This window comes from Zootoca vivipara, chromosome 3 (assembly GCF_963506605.1).
Source record: "Zootoca vivipara chromosome 3, rZooViv1.1, whole genome shotgun sequence".
NCBI classification, from domain to species: domain Eukaryota; kingdom Metazoa; phylum Chordata; class Lepidosauria; order Squamata; family Lacertidae; genus Zootoca; species Zootoca vivipara.
Genome location: NC_083278.1, coordinates 120,187,697 through 120,205,411, shown reverse-complemented (window position 1 = coordinate 120,205,411; position 17,715 = coordinate 120,187,697). Strand labels below are relative to the sequence as shown.

Below are 17,715 nucleotides of genomic sequence, written 5' to 3'. Positions count from 1 at the left end.
ATCCCGGATCATGTCGCTCCTGGCCCGTCAGCTCCAGACCCCACGAGAGTGCACGTGAAATTAAGATTTTCCGCCCCAAAATCTTGCCTATCTTGACACTTGTTCACATTGGATTGCGTTTGTCATTTTATTGCCCGTTCACTCAGTTCGGAGAGATCCCTTCGGGGCTACGAATATTTACACCGTCAACAACAACAACAATAGTAGTAGTAAATAGTTGAAAATAATAAATCCATATGTTTTAAGAGTGATGGCTGCCGCTTAATAACCAAAGTTATTCTGGTGCCCAGAAAGGGGGGGGGTGTCTCAATTTCCTCCTCTCAATTGAGGTTCCCTGCCGACTCTCAATCCAACTCTTGGGGGGGGGGGTGCCGTCTAAGGTGCTGATGGTGCGGCCAAAGCCTGGCTGGGCAGGAGCCTCTTGCGCCTACGTTTGGGGAGGGGGCGATTTGGGTGGGATAGTCCTGCACCGTCCCAGCACCAGGATCGGGGAGCCGCGTCTGCATTTACCACCCTGAGAGGTTCGAAAACGTCTCTTCCTCCACCCACTCCCTTGAGTTGGGCCCGGGGGGGGCAGGATTTCAGGAGAGGAGAGCCGCAACTTCTACCATCACCTCCCACAGCGCTTGCCCACCCCGTAACACGCTTCGTTGGAAGGAAGCCCCGCGGAATGACCGTTGGACTGACTTCCAAAGACACGTGTGTAGGATCGGGCACAGACCGAGCAGGATGAGAGCGCTTCAAGTTCGCCAGTCTCTCTTGGAGCGGCTTAGCGTGGTTGGTGTTCGTGTGTGTGTAACTTCAAGGAAGTAGAGAACTGCCTCTTCCCCCTCCATCCCACTGAGATTCTCTCCCCCCGCAAAAAATTCCCTCCCTTCCCAGTGCCCCCCGCAAGAGCATAAAGGGAGCGTATCCCGTTAGGCAGTTCAGTGGCTGATCCTTGAGGCGAGTGGTTGCGCTTCCACCCAGCGCTTCCACCGGACTTCTGCGCTTCTCCCGCCGGGCAGCCTCCCCTCCCCAGGTCCACAGAGGAGGGATCCCCCCTCCAGCCTCCGTCCTCCCCTCCCGGCCCTCCTTCTCCCCTCGCACTCCGAAAAAAGCGCCCCTCCATTGCACCAAGAGCGTCCCGTCTGCGCCGTCTCTTCCCGGGGCTGCTGGTCAGGGGCGGTCTCCTTCTGCGGGTGGGCCGGGCGGAGGAGACCGAAGCCGGTCCGGGGCCGGCCGGCCTGTCCGGGTCTCACTTGCCCACTGAGTCGAAGAGGAGGCGGTTCTGCTCGGCCTGGGCTTGCTGACTCTGCGCCCGGGAGATCTCCATCATCTGACGGAGGAGGTGGAAAGTCAGGTCGATGGAGAGCGGCGGGTCGCGGCGCTTCAGGCGCTCGGCCAGGCGGCGGCGCAGCAGCTCCACGTCGGGGCCCGAGCGCGGCAGCGAACGCACCAGCAGGGCCACCCCGTCGGGCCCCGGAGCCGGCAGCGGGGGCGGGAGGGGCCAGGCGGCGGCAGCGGCGGCAGCGGCGGCACGGTCTTCCCCTAGGAGCAGCAGCCGCAGCCGCAGGCTCAAGCCGCTCTCGGCGCTGCCGTCGAGGACCGGCGCTGGCCTGACTCCGAGAGCCGCATGTGACACCAGCAGGAGCGAGGCCACGAGGATGGGCAGCTGCGCCCGCCTCATGCTGGGGTGGTCCAGGCCTAGAAGGGGAGAGGAACAGAACATCAGGAGAGCCCCGGAGCCGCCGGATCAGGCCGAAGGGGGCCCGTAGCCGTTTCTCGCAGTGAGCAGCCGGAGAGCGACAGGGCTCAGTCGCAGCGCGCGAGGCAGAGGCTGAAGGAGCCACGACGCCCACCTGTAGAGCAGCTCATCACCCCCCCCCCCACTGCCCGTCCCTCCTCCAGCTCTTCGCCCCTCATGTTCCCCGGGCAAACTCTAGGGCAGAGAGGACTGCGCCCCCACCCAAGTCCCTCACCAGCCATCTCTCAGCCGCTCCTGGTGTCCGATGCCAACAGGGGGAGACACGGGGCAGGCCGGCCCCGGACCAGGCTCCCTCCTCAGGAAATATCTATCCTCCTCCTCCTCCTTCTTCCTCCTCCTCCTCCTCCTCTTCCTCTTCTTCTTCTCTCTCTCTCACCACGGTGTCCTTGCCAAGCCGGGAAGAAGAAGGGTGCGCGGAGCAGCGGGAGGAATCTTTATATAGAGCAGGCCGGGAGATCCATTGACGTCAGCTCGGGACATGGACGGATTGCCGATGGAGCGGGCGGCGGCGGCCCCCGAAGGACCCTCCTGGGACGGGGCGGAGGACTGAGCAGGACTCGCGGGCGGCTCCCCCCGCGGGGAAGCGGGCTGGATTCTCGGCGCTTCTGCAGCTGAGCTCAGAGTCCTTCGCCCGCCCCAAGGCTGCGTGCGATCCTCTGGACGTCTGTCCTGAACTCCAAGGCACTTGCGCGCCCCGCCGCCCCGCTCCCTGCTTTGCCTTCTCGCCCCCCCGTTACCCCTCCAGGCTCTGGGCTGCGTGACCCAATAAAACCACAGAATGAATGGATTCTAGAGTTGGAAGGGACCCCCAAGGGTCATCTAGTCCAACCCCCTGCTATGTAGGAATCACAGTTAAAGAATCACTGACAAGTGACTCGGAGAATCATAGAACTAAATAGTTGCAAGGGACCCCGGGGGTCATCTAGCCCAACCCCGTCCAATGCAGGAAGGAGACGAATGGGTGGAGTTGGGGCTGGAAGCATCTGTGTCCAGAAAGGGGAGCAGAAACAAGGCCGCGGGGTCTGTTTCTAGTAAGGGTAAGAAAGTTGAAACTGCAGGCGACACACTGAACCTTCAGACACCACGAAGTCGTAGGCTGTTTCCTTAAGGGATCTGATCACCTGGCAGTGTGTTGGGGTACGCGCGAGGATGGGGGGGAGTAGCACCTAGCAGTCGGCGCGTTCAAGGGAGGGTTCCGGGGAATTTGTTCCCAGCTGGTCACTTGAAGGGGGTTTTTGGCCGCGATGCAATATCTAATTTACTTTAGTTATTAATTATTATTAACAACAACAACAACAACAACAGCATAGCTGAAGAGGAGGAACATTTTGTCCCACCTCCGCGTTCCTTCACTACCGGTAGGTGCAATTAGGAGGGTGAGATTCTGAAGTGTTGCTTCAGGCTCAAGAGACCAGGAGATCCAGACCTGGGCTGCGGGGAACCCCAAAGTAAGACTGTCAAAACTGGAGTCAAGGCCAGAGGGGCAAATCCCCACAGGGGAGAGCCAGGAAGTAGAGGCCAGCAGCCGAGCTGACCCAACACACTGGCCCTCCGGCCGCTGTCACGGTGGAGTGGGGAGTGGGAAATTTGGCGGTGGGAGGGGGGCAAGATTAGCGCTGGCTGCGAAGGAAGCTGTGGTTTGGGAGAACCTCGTCTTCCTACTCAGGCGAAATCTCCCCACAGGGCACAGACTGCCTTCCATGTGCACCGGGGAGAGACATGGCCACATGCTAAGGAACAGGGGGTTGCGAGGGGTTGGACTAGATGATCCTTTGAGTGCCCTGCAACTCTACAATTCGAAGATTCTTGTTGTTTAGTCGTGTCCGACTCTTCGTGACCCCATGGACCAGAGCACGCCAGGCACTCCTGTCTTGCACTGCCTCCCGCAGTTTGGTCAAACTCATGTTCGTAGCTTCGAGAACACTGTCCAACCATCTCGTCCTCTGTCGCCCCCTTCTCCTGGTGCCCTCCATCTTTCCCAACATCAGGATCTTTTCCAGGGAGTGTTCTCTTGTCATGAGGTGGCCAAAGTATTGGAGCCTCAGCTTCAGGATCTGTCCTTCCAGTGAGCACTCAGGGCTGATTTCCTCCAGAATGGATAGGTTTGATCTTCTTGCAGTCCATGGGTCTCTCAAGAGATTCTAAGCACGCCGAATTCGGTCGGGAGCAGCCGCTGTCCGTGGTGCTGAACAAGCGCGACCGCTCTCCCTGCCTATGTCTAGCCTCCGGGTCTGGAGAAGCGCCTCGCTCCCCCAGAGCGCAGCCCCCCGCGGTTGTCCTCTCCTATCCCGACTCCTCCTTGCTGGGATGTTGCCCAAACTGGCGAGCCCTTCCGCCCAGTGGCAGGAGGGCGGGTGGGGGGAAGGCTGCGCTCGGGCTCCCCAACCATCATTCCTATAGCCAGTGATTAAGGTCTCCCTCGATGCCAGGGGCTGGGTTAAGGGAGGGAGTCAGGGAGGGGTCTGCTGCTCGCTTCCCGATCTCCACAGCGGAAGGAGTGCTCATAGTGGCTGGGAAAGGCCTCGGGCTCAAGGAGGGGGGGGGAAGCAGATGCTCGGAGTGCAGAAGGTCCCAGGTACAATCTTTGCGTCCCCAGGTAAGGTTGGTAGAGAGCCTCTTCCGGTGGAAGCGGACTGTCTGGGGACAGAGGGGTCGCTCCGAAATGCTTTGAAATGCCCTTTCCCTCCCTGTGGGGTTTCGGGCAGGGCTCGATAGGCTGCCACGGAAGGCGCGGCCCGGCTAACCTCACCGTGCGGCCCGGGGCCTGCGAGCGCCTTTCTTTCCCCCGCCTCTTAAGGCGGCAGCCTGCTCCTCGCCTCGCAGCCGAGCCCCCCGGCCCCCCGCAGGCCATTGCACTGACCTCACCCAAGTGCCCGTTCATTGAGCATCATTAGGGCTCCCGCTTCTGGAATGGGGGAAGGCAGAGGAGCGAGGCGAGGCAGACTTTGAGGTGGGGGTGTCCCTATAGGAGAGATCCTTGCAAGTCGTGAGCCACGATGGGAAGCGGGACTCTGCATGGCTCTCCAGGGAGGAAAGGCCCGAGGGGAGCTCGCTTGCGCTTCAGAGAACTGGGTCTGGGGGTCTCATGGCCAAGGATGGATGGGGGAGCAGGCCAGCACAGGCTTGGGCCGCAGCAGGACTGGAAGGGGGGGTGCCCAGCCCTTCTTGGGGTGTCCCTCCCCCAACGAGGAGCTGTCTGCCTTGCTGGGCCAGAGAGCGCCTGGAGGTTCTGGCTGACCGCCATGTTTATTTTCGGCCATTGCGCTGCCCGCCCCCCCGCGCCCACCTTTTGGCCCAGCCGAGTGGAGAGCCTGCCTTGCGCCTGAAGCCCCACTGGCTCTGCGCTGCCTGGAGCTGAGGCTGCCTCGCTCACGAGGGAAGGCGGCGCAGCGCAGCGCGGGGATCAGCTGGCCCACTCGGCCGCCGGGAGACAAAGCAAACAGCCGCAGGCAATTGCCTGGTCTCTGGGCAAACACGCGCCGGGCAGGAGGCGAGCGAAACCGACCAGCTTGCAGGGAGGAGGCCGCGTCCCGCCATCGCAGGCACAGCGCAGGCTCGGCCCTCGGAGCCGCCCTGACAGCTTCGCCGGGCCGGACTCCTCGCGTCCTTTTGCAGATGCCAGATTCCACCGTCCCGCAAGGCAGCAGTGGTTTAGGCGCTTGTAAGCGCACCAGCTCAGGTGCACCCATCATGTCCAGGACCCACCACCCCCTCCCATCCGAAGGTAGACCCCTCCTGCCCACAGAGGCTCCATTTCCGCCACGTTTGCCTAGTCCCCTTTCAAAGCCACCTTCGCGGCTCTCACCTTTGCCTGTTCCTCACTTCCTCTGGGGCCACACAAACACCCTTGCTGTAGACCCACCTTTTCATCCAGAGGCCGCGCGGCACCTCCTGGGCCTGAGAGACCCTCGTCCTGAGACTCAAGTTGAGTCCGTGTGCCGGCATCAAAGACAGAAGACACTGTTTTTCACAATGGATTTATTCCGCTCCATAGCCTCCTTCACAGGAAGGTCAGAGAAGCCCACAAAGGGCTATAGATGCAGTCTATCACAGTGGTCAGCCAGGTGTCCTCCCTTGCTTCCCTTCCCTAGCAACGAGGATTGAGGTAGACTGTCACTGCACATGGAAGCTCCAAGCAGCCATCCCAAAATGGCCCCCAATAGACCTTTCTCCTTCATACAGTGGCTGAATACTTTTTGGAAGCCACGTAAAGTGATGAGCGCTTTGAGGGTTGTGCCCAGTTGATAAAAGGCTGGTCTCTCACGGGCTGCCCCCTCACTTGACACAAGAGGCTACCATGCATTCTGCCTGGGGAAAGAGCCAAGAGATGGGCTAGACGAGTCTGCCTGTTTCTCCCCACTGACAAAGGAGGCAAGTGAGGGGGGGGGACAGGGGTCACAGCACCCCTGGGGCCTCCCAATGACACAGGATGAGCCAGTGTGGTGTAGTGGTTAAGAGTGGTAGACTCGTAATCTGGGGAACCGGGTTCGCGTCTCCGCTCCTCCACATCGAGCTGCTGGGTGACCTTGGGCTAGTCGCACTTCCCTGAAGTCTCTCAGCCCCACTCACCTCACAGAGTGTTTGTTGTGGGCGAGGAAGGGAAAGGAGAATGTTAGCGCTTGTAGACTCCTTCCGGTAGTGATAAAGTGGGATATCTAATCCAAACTCTTCTTCTTCTTCCTCGACCCTCATGTGTGGCTGGTGCTGCTTTCCAGGTGCTGCCTGGGAGCCGGGTGTCGAGGCAGAGGGGGCTTCCCTTGCCAGAGACCATCCAAAACAGATACGGCCCATCGGGGGTGAACCTGTGGCTGGACTCCAGCTCCCACCACCCCTGACAATTGGGCCACACAGCCACTGGGAGCAACTGGGGCCTGGAGCCCAACAATATCTCAGGGCTTCCAGGCTCCTCTCTGCCACTTGGGGGCCAGTATTGGGGAGGGGGTGTGCATGGAGCAGCCTGGCCCCCTGGTCATGGGACAGGTGGGGGCACAGGGCCCAGAACTGCTAGACAAGACCGTAGTGGATGACAAGAGTAGGGTGCAGAGGGGCTGGAGTCTGGATGAGTCTCGTCCGCCGGTCACAGCTGGTTGGCCTTCCAGGAGAGATAGGCGTTCCAGACAATGGCAACACACTGGACCACGGCCAGCCTGCGGGGGGGGGGGGTCAGAGAAAGAGCTGAGGGGCAGCAACTCTGCCAACGGGGGCCGGGGGAGGGGCGGGTCCCGCAGGCGGGAAAAGGCAGCTCTTACCTGTAGTTCAGGGGGACGAAGTAGAAGTTGGCCACTTGCACAGCCGGCCAGATCTGAAAGGGAGAGGGAGCGAGAGATGCGCCACTGGGGAAGCAGCGTGGCCAGAAAGCGCATCCCCCCCCGGAAGACCCCTCCCCAAACCCTCAGCCCCAAACCTCTCCGTGTCACGAGGGGAAGGGAAGCTGTGATTCCTGCGTTGCTGGGGGCCGGGCTAGATGACATCCAACTCTACGATTCTAGGATGTGCTGAGCTTTCAGGCTGCCGGAGAGATGTTGCTGACCGACTGACCAGGGTGATCCTGTAGAGCCTCTGGAAGGGCAGCCAACAGCCCCCTTTGCCAGGCAGGGCCATGCAGGGGGGGGGCACACGGATGGCAGGCGGCACAGGGAGGCAGGTCGAAGGAGGACTCACGTAATAGTTGGTGATCAGGGCATCCGTGTAGTCCTGCAAGAGAGCAAGCCCGAGAGGAAGCGGGGGGTGAGGGCTGGCTGGCAGGGCCCCCGCCATGGCTCAGTCAATGCAATCCCCCTGCCCTGAGAAGGACTTCCTGGAGACTTCTGGGGAGGCCTCTGCGGAGGCTCAGAGCCAGGGAGCGTCTCCAGAAGTTTGTCCCAGACTCCTCTCTCACGGACAGAAAAAGGCTGCACTCCTTGTGCTTTGGCCTTGTAGTTTGGCCTTGTGAACTGCCCTGAGACCTTGTGATTAAGGGTGGCATATAAATCTAACAAAGAATAGCAATAAAAATGTTGTTGGTCTTCCTTTCATATACTTTGCCTCGCCCCCTCCTCTTAGAAAACAACCCCCATTCCTTCCAAGACTTCCCCCTCCCAGGTCACCTTCACAGCACTCCTCGGAGGGGTTATTCTTAATTATTATTACTATTATTATTTATTGAATTTATATACCCCCTATACTCGGAGGTCTCAGGGTGGTTCCAGTTGGCCCACCTCCCTGAGGGACGCGGGTGGGGGGGCTCCGCTTCACAAGGGCTCATCCACTCCCACCCCACTACACAGGCCTGCCCTTGGGGTGCCTGAAGCCAGCTTGGGGGGGGGGCTTGGTTCTGGAAGAGTCCTGGTGGGGCTGGGGGAGCAGAAACCCTTCTGGTCCAGGGAACCCACCATGGGACCCGCCCCTCTATACTTCTGGCCCATGGGACCCCCAATGTCATATAGAGGAGGATGTCATATAGAGGAGGGAGAAAAGTTGTTTTCTGCTGCTCCAGAGAAGCGGACACGGAGCAATGGATTCAAACTACAAGAAAGAAGATTCCACCTAAACATTAGGAAGAACTTCCTGACAGTAAGAGCTGTTCGGCAGTGGAATTTGCTGCCAAGGAGTGTGGTGGAGTCTCCTTCTTTGGAGGTCTTTAAGCAGAGGCTTGACAGGCATATGTCAAGAATGCTTTGATGGTGTTTCCTGCTTGGCAGGGGGTTGGACTGGATGGCCCTTGTGGTCTCTTCCAACTCTACGATTCTATGATTCTAAGGCAGAGGGGTGCTGGTGCCCCTCCCCAGCCCCCTCCCCCAAGGATCCCGCTTGGCTCAGTTGCCCTGTTGGTTCTGGGCGCTCTCCCCCCACCCCTCCCTCTCCCTCTCCGAGACTTGGTGGCACATCCAGCTCCTCAGGAGGGAGGGGGTCACTGTGACATTTATCCTCCTGTGACTCATCTCTGGTGAGTAAAGCAGCCGAGTGTTTCAGTCCACACCGAGATGAGATGGAAAGAAAAGGCTGTGGGAGGAAGGCAAAGAGATGGGGAGGGGGCTGTGTGTGTCAGGCGGGCCGTCTCCCTGCGCCAGGCTGACCAGGTGACTCTGGAGACATTGGCAGGGGTCACGCAAGCCCCTCGCAGGACAGGAGGTGGCAGAACGGCAGGCAGGCAGCCGGGGGGGTGGCAGATACTTCAGCTCAAAGGGCAGAGGGGCTCGAGGGATGAGCAGGGGGGCTCTGTGGCACACCAGGACATCAGAAGGGGAGCCCTGCTGGGCCAGACCAAAGGGGACCCCCGCCTCCTCCAGTGGCCCCTCTCCCACCACCAGGCAGCCAACCTCAGAAGGGGAGAGAGGGCTCTTGCGCTCAGATCCTGCTTGGCGGCTTGCTTTGGAGAACAGGAGGCTGCCCCAGAAGGGCCACTGGCCTCATCCAGCTGGGGGAGAGCACAGCAGGGCGTCAGCAGTCCCCTGCTTGCCTGTGACACCCCCTCCCCAGCCTCTCCTTCGGCCATGAGGAGTAGCAGCTCTATCCTGGAGGAATCTCCCTTATCTAAGAGCCGTCCAAATGGGTGGCCATCGCTGCCCCTTGTGGAGGGGAGTTCCGCTGCTTAACTCCGTGTTCTTGTGTGAAGAAGTCCTTCCTCTTGTCGGACCTGGATCTAGCCATGGAAGACGCCTCTCCAAAGGCAGAATGGAAACCTCTGAGGAATAGCTCTCTGGCACAGCAATCGCCTACAAGCCCAGAGGCAGAGGGACCCTCCGACACTGGCCGCATCAAGGGAGGAAACCAGAGGTTCTTCATTGCGGGGGTGGGGCTAGATGGCCCATGGGGTCCCTTCCAACTCTGCCGTTCCAGACTCTAACTCTACACCCACCCCTTCCCTGCCAGCTGCCCTGCAGCCAACTCACCCGCTTGATCTTGTCCCAGTTCTCCTCCGAGGACAGGCCATTGAGCGCTCCTGCCACAGCCAGGAAAGAGGCCAGGAAGCAGGGGGCGAACCCGGCCTGTTGGAGAGAGGAGGAAGCAGAGGGGATCCGTGGGGAGAAGGGGGAGCCAGCGGCATCTCAGCTGGCAAGGAGGTGGGAAGGAGGAAGAGCTCCCTGGCCCCCCAGGAACCACCCGGGTCAGCAGCACTCCCCGCCCCCACCCATGCACATGCAGAGGGGCCTGCTTAGCCCCGAGCCCCCTCCCCACCCGCCTCTGGGCAGCTGACAAAGAGGTGGGCAGGACCCTGGCCAAACCAAGCATCAGAAAAGGTCGCCATGGGGGCTGGAGCAGGGAGAGGCGATATGGCAGCCACCTTCAAATGCCCAAAGGAGTCGGGAGGACTCAAAGCAACGCATTTAAATGGAAGAAAGGAGATTAACCACTAGCGAGAACTTTGCTGTTTGACATGGGGACAGAGACCCCTGGGAGGTGGCGGACTCTCCTTCCTGGGAGGTTTTTGAGTAGAGGTCGGATGCCTACCCGCCTGCCAGGGATTCTTTAGCGGTGGATGAGAAGGCTGCAAAGCCCTTTGGCTTGGGGAACCCATAGAGAGCCCCCTTACCTGATCCAGCAGCATCTTCTGGAACGCAGCCACCCTGGTCGTGCCGGGCACCAGGCGGTCAAGGACGTGGTACCAGCCTCCGATGACTGGACCCTGCAGGGGAGAGGGGCAGTCAGGGCTTACGGCACAGCAACCGAGGCAGAGCCTCCCCCCACAGGCCTGCCATGTCCAGGCGCTCCCTCTGGCCCAGTCTCCCCAGGAGCCAAGAGGGACGTCTCCCGGAAAAAGCCAGGCCTGGTCCTTCTGGCTTGGTGCTCCTGTGCCCCCAGTTCTCATCCCCCACCCAACTCGCCCTGGCTCACCACAAAGCAGAAACCGATAGCCATCATCTTCAGGGTCCGCCGGCTGCTGTGCCCAGCCAGCCCCCTCCTCTCCACCGCCTGCTGGGAGATCACATCTCCCACGCCCACCAGGGTCCCTGTGCAAAAGCAACATCGTCTCGTGGGCTGGGTGCAACGTCTGCTCAGTCCCAGAGGACAAGTCAAATGACTCACTTCCTGGCTTGAGCCAAACTACAGTTGGCTTGTTGTTGCCTTGAAGATCCGGATTGAAAACTGGAATTAAACCTGAGGGTTTTGATCCTGGTTTGCAAGGCAAGCTCAAACCCCAGTTGGGCAGCCTGAAGGCAGCTGTGAGCTCCAGGCAGAAAAGGAGGGAGGGCTGCGCACGACCCCCAGAGCCAAACCACGGTTTGGCGTTACGGCTGAGCCAGCCGCACGGGATCCCCAGGCTCAGGGGCAGCAGTTCTTGCCAGACTGAAACTCTTCGGGCTTAGCTGTGCGGACGCTCCTCATGGGGAAAACATCATGTGCAGCACACAAAACAAGGTATTTATTTCCTAAATCCATACACCGCTTGAATGGGGGCGGGGGCGGTTCACTAAAAGATAAACGTTTGGGGGGGCCATGAGCCAGGGATGTTTTCGTTGTGATTCCTGGGTTGCAGAGGGTTGGACTAGAGCAGGGGTGTCAAACTCAAATTCATCGGGGGCCGCATCAGCAGTTTGGTCACCCTCAAAGGGCCGGTTGTATCTGTAGGACTATGTGTCCACTCTTTATTATCATAAATTATTGTCACTGCATTCAATTATTACTGTTTTTTGTAATAATGTAAGTAATAACTAGCTCTGAAAGCAGAAACATAGTCAGAATAATGGCAAGTAGATATTCAAATGTACAATTATTGTACAATTTATTGAAAAATGATTTTTGGTAACTGCACTGGGTGGTGGAGGCTCGCTAGGGTTTCATGCAGGACCTTTGCAGAGCTACTAGTACTTGGAGATGCTGAGGTCCTTCTGCATGCAGGACAGATGTTCTGCCAGTGAGCCACCACCCTTCACCAAAGGGACTGGCTGAGGTTGACTCACTGGAGCTGCTCTCCTGGTTCCAGGGTTTAAGGGCCAGAAGTATAAAGCAGCATCCTATGTTTCTGAGGAGAGGGAGAGGGAGGGGAGGGGAGGGGAGGGGAGGGGAGGGGAGGGGAGGGAGGGAGGGAGGGAGGGAGGGAGGGAGGGAGGGAGGGAGGGAGGGAGGAAGGAAGGAAGGAAGGAAGGAAGGAAGGAAGGAAGGAAGGAAGGAAGAAAAGAGGGAGTGGGAGGGAGAGAGGAAGGAAGGAAAGCAAGGTCCCGCTGGCTGGGGCGCTCGGCGGGCCACATGACGAGGTCTGGTGGGCCGGATTTGGCCCCCGGGCCTTGTGTTTGACACCTGTGGACTAGAGGATTCTCAGGGTCCCTTCCAACTCTACGATTTAGGCGGCTGAGTTGGAAGGAGGAGGAAATGGGGTGCAGGGCTGTCTCCATTTCTGCAAAGCCACAGGCCTGTCCTTTTCCTGGTCTCTGGCCAAGGGGGCAGAGCATCTGATCCACTGCCTCCCCAAAGTCCCTGCCAGTTATCTCTTGACGTCAAGCCTCCCTCCTTGGAGTGGATCCAGTGAGCTGGCAAAGGGAGAAGACACAGCCCTGTGCCCAGAAGAAGAGAAGCAGCTTCTCTTCCCCCAGAGAGGTGAGACGGAAGTGGGCAGGGAATCATAGAATCGTAGAGTTGGAAGAGACCACAAGGGCCATCCAGTCCAACCCCCTGCCAAGCAGGAAACACCATCAAAGCATTCTTGACATATGCCTGTCAAGCCTCTGCTTAAAGACCTCCAGAGAAGGAGACTCCACCACACTCCTTGGTAGCAAATTCCACTGCCGAACAGCTCTTACTGTCAGGAAGTTCTTCCTAATGTTTAGGTGGAATCTTCTTTGTTGTAGTTTGAATCCATTGCTCCGTGTCCGCTTCTCTGGAGCAGCAGAAAACAACCTTTCTCCCTCCTCCATATGACATCCTTTCATATATTTGAACATGGCTATCATATCACCCCTTAACCTTCTCTTCTTCAGGCTAAACATACCCAGCTCCCTAAGCCATTCCTCATAAGGCATTGTTTCCAGGCCTTTGACCATTTTGGTTGACCTCCTCTGGACACGTTCCAGCTTGTCAGTATCCTTCTTGAACTGTGGTGCCCAGAACTGGACACAGTACTCCAGGTGAGGTCTGACCAGAGCAGAATACAGTGGTACTATTACTTCCCTTGATCTAGAATAGATGCTATACTCCTATTGATGCAGCCCAGAATTGCATTGGCTTTTTGAGCTGCTGCATCACATTGTTGACTCATGTCAAGTCTGTGGTCTACCAAGACTCCTAGATCCTTTTCACATGTACTGCTCTCAAGCCAGGTGTCACCCATCCTGTATTCGTGCCTTTCATTTTTTTGTCCAAGTGTAGTACTTTAGGGAGCGCTGGGAGCCATGGGCAAGTGAGGGGGCTCAGCCGGAGCCTGCAAGCGAGGGTCTCCACAGCAGCACAGCTGCCTCCGTTTCCTCTGCGTCCTCTGAGCTCTAGGTCCTAAGGAGGGGGGAGGTTTTTACGCAGAGGTGGGGTGACTGTGATTCCTGCACTGCAGGGGGTTAGACTGGATGGGCCTTGGGTGTCCCTTCCAATTCTACAATTCTAAGAATCTGCCCGAAATGCCAAATGTGTCTGTCACCTGTCTCAGTGAATGCTCCGCCCACCAGCTAATTAACAGCCCCTGGCAGGAAGGCAAAACAAAAGAAGTTGGGAAAGGGTGCAAGGAGATGGCAAAGCGGAATAAACATGGAGATGTCACTCCTGCCTTGAGCATGAAATTGGGGCCCTGCAAAAGTACGCGCGAGCTGCATGACTGAAAGATGCCCCCCCCCATGGAGGGTCACAGGATCCCCCCCTTCCTGAAGAACACCAGAGTCCCTGGGACAAAGGGGGAGTTCCAGATCTGCAGCGGAGGAGGAAGAAGAAGAGGAGAGTCGCTGTGAATCTGGAGGGTTGAAAGGAAGCAGAGCACAGCACTGATTTGGGCTCAGGTCCTGCTCTGGGTGGGTGGGGGTGTCATTCATTTGGGGGCACCTGGCTGAGCACGGTGAGAACAGGATGCTGGGCTATGACGGACCCCCGTTTGGCTCTTCTCATGCAAGTGCCCCTTCCAAAACTAGTCCCAATGTCTGCTATCTAATGCCTCCCTCCCGGAGAGACAGGGAACGCCCCCCCCCCCGTCTCATTGCTTCTCCACTTGCTCATTGACAAACTCCCAGCTCCTGTTGCCAAACGCTTCCTCCCAGCTCCATTCATTCATTCACTCACTCACTCACTCACACAGATTGGCGGGAAGGAGGGGGAGGGGGAGAGGGGGCACCTGTATGACGCAGCTGGCAGCCGGGCCAAGTGTAATGGGATGAGAGTCGCTCTGTGCCAGCCGCACCACAGAGATTGACGACTCCCCGGGCGATGACTTCACCCGCAAGGAGCCTTGGGAGGCTGCCAGCGCCACTCAATGGCCACTCCCCCCCCCACAACACACACATAGCAAGCGGGCAGATTCCATGGCACCTGGCGGAAGGATGGACGGCCACCCAGGAGAAGTGAGGCTGGGGAGGAAGAAGGAGCTAAGAGAAGCCAAGGGCCCACCCTTTTATTTGATTCTAGACTTTCGTTTTTATACATTTCAATAATATTACAATGATTTTAACATTTCAAAACTTGACTTCCTTCCCCCTCTTTCTTTGGTTCCTTAAATTTATTTCTAACATTTTTTTGCATATCCAAATTTACTTAATTTGCTCATTTATTCATCTACTTTAAATATATACTCTTATAAAACTGCCGTTTATTCCAATAATCCTGCCAATGTTCTTATCCGTTTGGTTTGTTTGTAACTATTCCCTAAACCATTTCCATTCTCTTGGAATGGAAGTTTGCTATCTGGATTTCTTATTTTTCAAGTATGTTTCACCATTTCTGCATATTCCGTACGTTTTCGTATCCATTCTTCTTTTGCTGGGACTTCCTGTAGGCCAAGGCTCCACCTTGTCCAGCGTCCTGTCCGTCCCCGTCCCCCCTGCAGCGGCTAGCCAGGTGCCCCGATGGGAAGCCCCCAAACAGGGCAGAAGCAAGAGAGCAGCAACTCTCCCCACTTGCAATGCCTGGCAACCGGTATAAAAAATGTTAGAACTTAACAACCCGATAAGAAGCAACTGGATCAGGCCGATGGTCCCTCTAGCCCAGCATCCTGTTCTCACAGAGGTCAGCCAGATGCCTGAGGGAACCCTGCAAGCAGGATCCGAGCACAAGATCAACGTGCCCTTCTTGCGGTTCCCAGCAATATTCAGATATTTAGATATTCAGAAGCAGAGCAGAGCCATCCTGGCTAATAGCCTTCCATAGCGCCCCCCCCCCATGAATTTGTCTCATCCTCTTTTCAAGCCATCCAGGTTGGTGGCCAGGAGCTGGGGAGTCCGGGGTGGGGAGGACTGCTGCTTCAGAACTTGTTTGGGGCACAGAATCCAGAGCGGCAGTTGCTGCAGGGAGGGTCTAGCCCCAGCCCAGGCAGAGGGAGCTATCCTGGCTGCACAAGGGGACTCAGCCCTGCCAAGGTGCCAGGCGGGTCTTCCCTGGTATGCAGGTGAGGCCTTCCCCACTCACAGCTGGGGTAAAGGCAAAGCTCCCCCCCTCCCCCCTCATGTGGGCTGTGCGAGGCGTCAGCTACGGCTAGACAGGCTTTTCACCCCAAAGTCACATACATACAACATTCCGCCACCTTTGCTGTGGGGCAGGCATGAAGACCTGCAGGTGGGGTTGGGGCGAGGGAGGGCTTTTGGACAGCACTTTTGATTTTTAAGGGCACTTATATGCCATGAACTGGTAAAATATGCCAGTCTACACTAAAATCATTTTTGAAAACTATAAAAATGCAGAACAATGACCAAGAGGGAATCAAATGAATTATCTAAAAGCACTTGGCAAAACAAAAACATTTTCCTCAGGCGGCCAAATGTCGGCCCTATGGTCACCTGTCTGATTTCAAGAGAAACGGAATTCCTCATTCCTGGAGCCTGCGTGCAAAAGGCATTTGCTTGTGGATGAACTTGAAGGATGTACGACGACTGTGAGGCACCTCAGGGCAAGACCTAAGGATACTCCCATCTGGGCTTGGTCTCTGGCTGCATCCTGTGATAGAATCATAGAATCATAGAGTTGGAAGAGACCACAAGGGCCATCCAGTCCAACCCCCTGCCAATGGTGGACTGAAGGAACCCACTTCCGCAGCTCCTGACTGGGGAGGCTCCTCCCGCCTTGCTTAGCACTCTAACCCAGGAACGCAGCGTCAGCCAAACGTACTTCAGGCAGGTGGGCGGTGAGTCAGAGCCATCTGCGGCATAGCTGTCAAGTTTTCCCTTTTCTCGCGAGGAAGCCTATTCAGCATATGGGAATTTCTCTTTTAAAAAGGCAGAACTTGACAGCTATGATCTGCGGCCCCCACAGCAATTCAGCAGAGCTCCCTGCACCACCCACTCTGCAGGAGCCAGCCCAGCCGTTGAACAGTAGGCTTGTGACCCCCACAGCCACTGGGGGACTAACCTACCTCACAGGGTTGTTGTGAAGATGGAGTGGGCTACCCCTGCAGACGCTACTTTGAGCTCCGTGGAGCCAATGCAAGGAGGAGAGGACGTTGGATATCCCAAGGCCCCTGCTTCCCCTTTCCTGGACTTTGGAACTCAGGAAGGGCAGCAGGGAGATGAGATTCCTGCCCTGGAGGAGGCCGCCCCGAGACCTCCCTCTCCAAGCCCCCCGAGCAGCCAGGGCGGCAACGGGGAGCCGGAGGCTAAGCTCCGCCCCGGCGAAGGAGAGCCAAGGAGCGCCTGCGAAGCGCTCGAGCCACGCCGGGATGAATCCGGAGCAGGCGAGTAAGTAAGAGCTGGCAGTAAGAGCTGCTCGACAGTGGAATTTGCTGCCAAGGAGTGTGGTGGAGTCTCCTTCTTTGGAGGTCTTTAAGCAGAGGCTTGACAGCCATCTGTCAGGAATGCTTTGATGGTGTTTCCTGCTTGGCAGGGGGTTGGACCGGATGGCCCTTGTGGTCTCTTCCAACTCTATGATGGGAGTGGGCCGGCGTGTCCGCCTCGGCCTCCCTCTTACCGGCGGTGCCGATCTGCACCTTCCACGGGTGCCGGGCCATCAGTCTCTGGTAGCCTCTCCACAGGGCCGCCATCCCTCCTCTGGCGCGGCGCGGGAGACACGAGCGCCCTCTTCTTCCGCGGCCTCGGAGGCCCCCGGGGATCGGGAGGCGGCGGAGCGGGAGCCGACAGCGACCTCACGTGCCGCGAAAGGGACTTCCGGCGCCCGCAGATGACGTACAGGCGCCCCCCAAGCCACGCACGCCTATTGGCAGGAAAAGAGGGAGGGAGGGAGGTGCCGAAGGATCACGTGAGGGAGGCGCGCGGGCCATAGACAAGTGTAGAGGTGCACGTGGGAGTCCGCTGCCTGCTCTTTGGAGAAAGAAGAAAACATGGCGGGGTTCGGAGCTGCGCGTGGAGATCGAGGGAGGGAGCCCGAAGTTCGGCTCTGATTCCGGTGCCCCAAAGCCAAGCGGAGCTCCTTTTGTCATTTTGCAAACTGCTCAGGATCCTTGTGGGCGTGCGCATTAAAAAAAAACTCGCTAGGCGTGGAGGATGTGGACCACTTGTGTTGTTTTAATGAGATTATTTTTGGAGGAAGGAATTGAGGGGATCCTCATCCAATGTGCAGACGGTACCAAACTGGGAGGGGTAGCTGATGTTGTTTTAATGGTTTGTCATTGGTATGAGCTTTTGTGTGCATGGGTATCTGAAGAAGTGTGCATGCACACGAAAGCTCATACCAATGACAAACTTAGTTGGCCTCTAAGGTGCTACTGGAAGGATTTTTTAAATTTTGTTTTGACTATGGCAGGCCAACAGTGTAACAAGACAGGTAGGCAGACCTACCTGTAACTTGCTTTAATGGGATTCTTTTTGGAGGCAGGAATTGAGGGGATCCTCATCCAATGTGCAGATGCCGCGGGAGACAGAGTCAGGATTCAAAATGACCTTAACGGATTGGACAACTGGGTGCAAGCTAACAAA

General features: G+C 57.6%; 2 protein-coding genes across 2 annotated transcripts; both read right to left on the bottom strand.

Annotated features, from left to right (window-relative positions):
- Positions 1 to 1,237: 1,237 nt before the first annotated feature.
- On the bottom strand, positions 1,238 to 1,669 carry UCN (urocortin). The gene has a single exon (XM_035109534.1). It carries the CDS (start codon positions 1,667 to 1,669, stop codon positions 1,238 to 1,240), a length of 432 nt encoding a protein of 143 aa, XP_034965425.1.
- A 3,883-nt stretch (positions 1,670 to 5,552) lies between these two features.
- Positions 5,553 to 16,945, bottom strand: MPV17 (mitochondrial inner membrane protein MPV17). Its single transcript, XM_035110781.2, has 7 exons — positions 16,751 to 16,945; positions 10,562 to 10,677; positions 10,260 to 10,352; positions 9,619 to 9,714; positions 7,409 to 7,441; positions 6,997 to 7,049; positions 5,553 to 6,894 (listed from the first exon to the last, which is right to left on the bottom strand). Exons 1-7 carry the CDS (start codon positions 16,821 to 16,823, stop codon positions 6,825 to 6,827), a joined length of 534 nt encoding a protein of 177 aa, XP_034966672.1. The 5' UTR covers positions 16,824 to 16,945; the 3' UTR covers positions 5,553 to 6,824.
- Between the last annotated feature and the right edge of the window lie 770 nt (positions 16,946 to 17,715).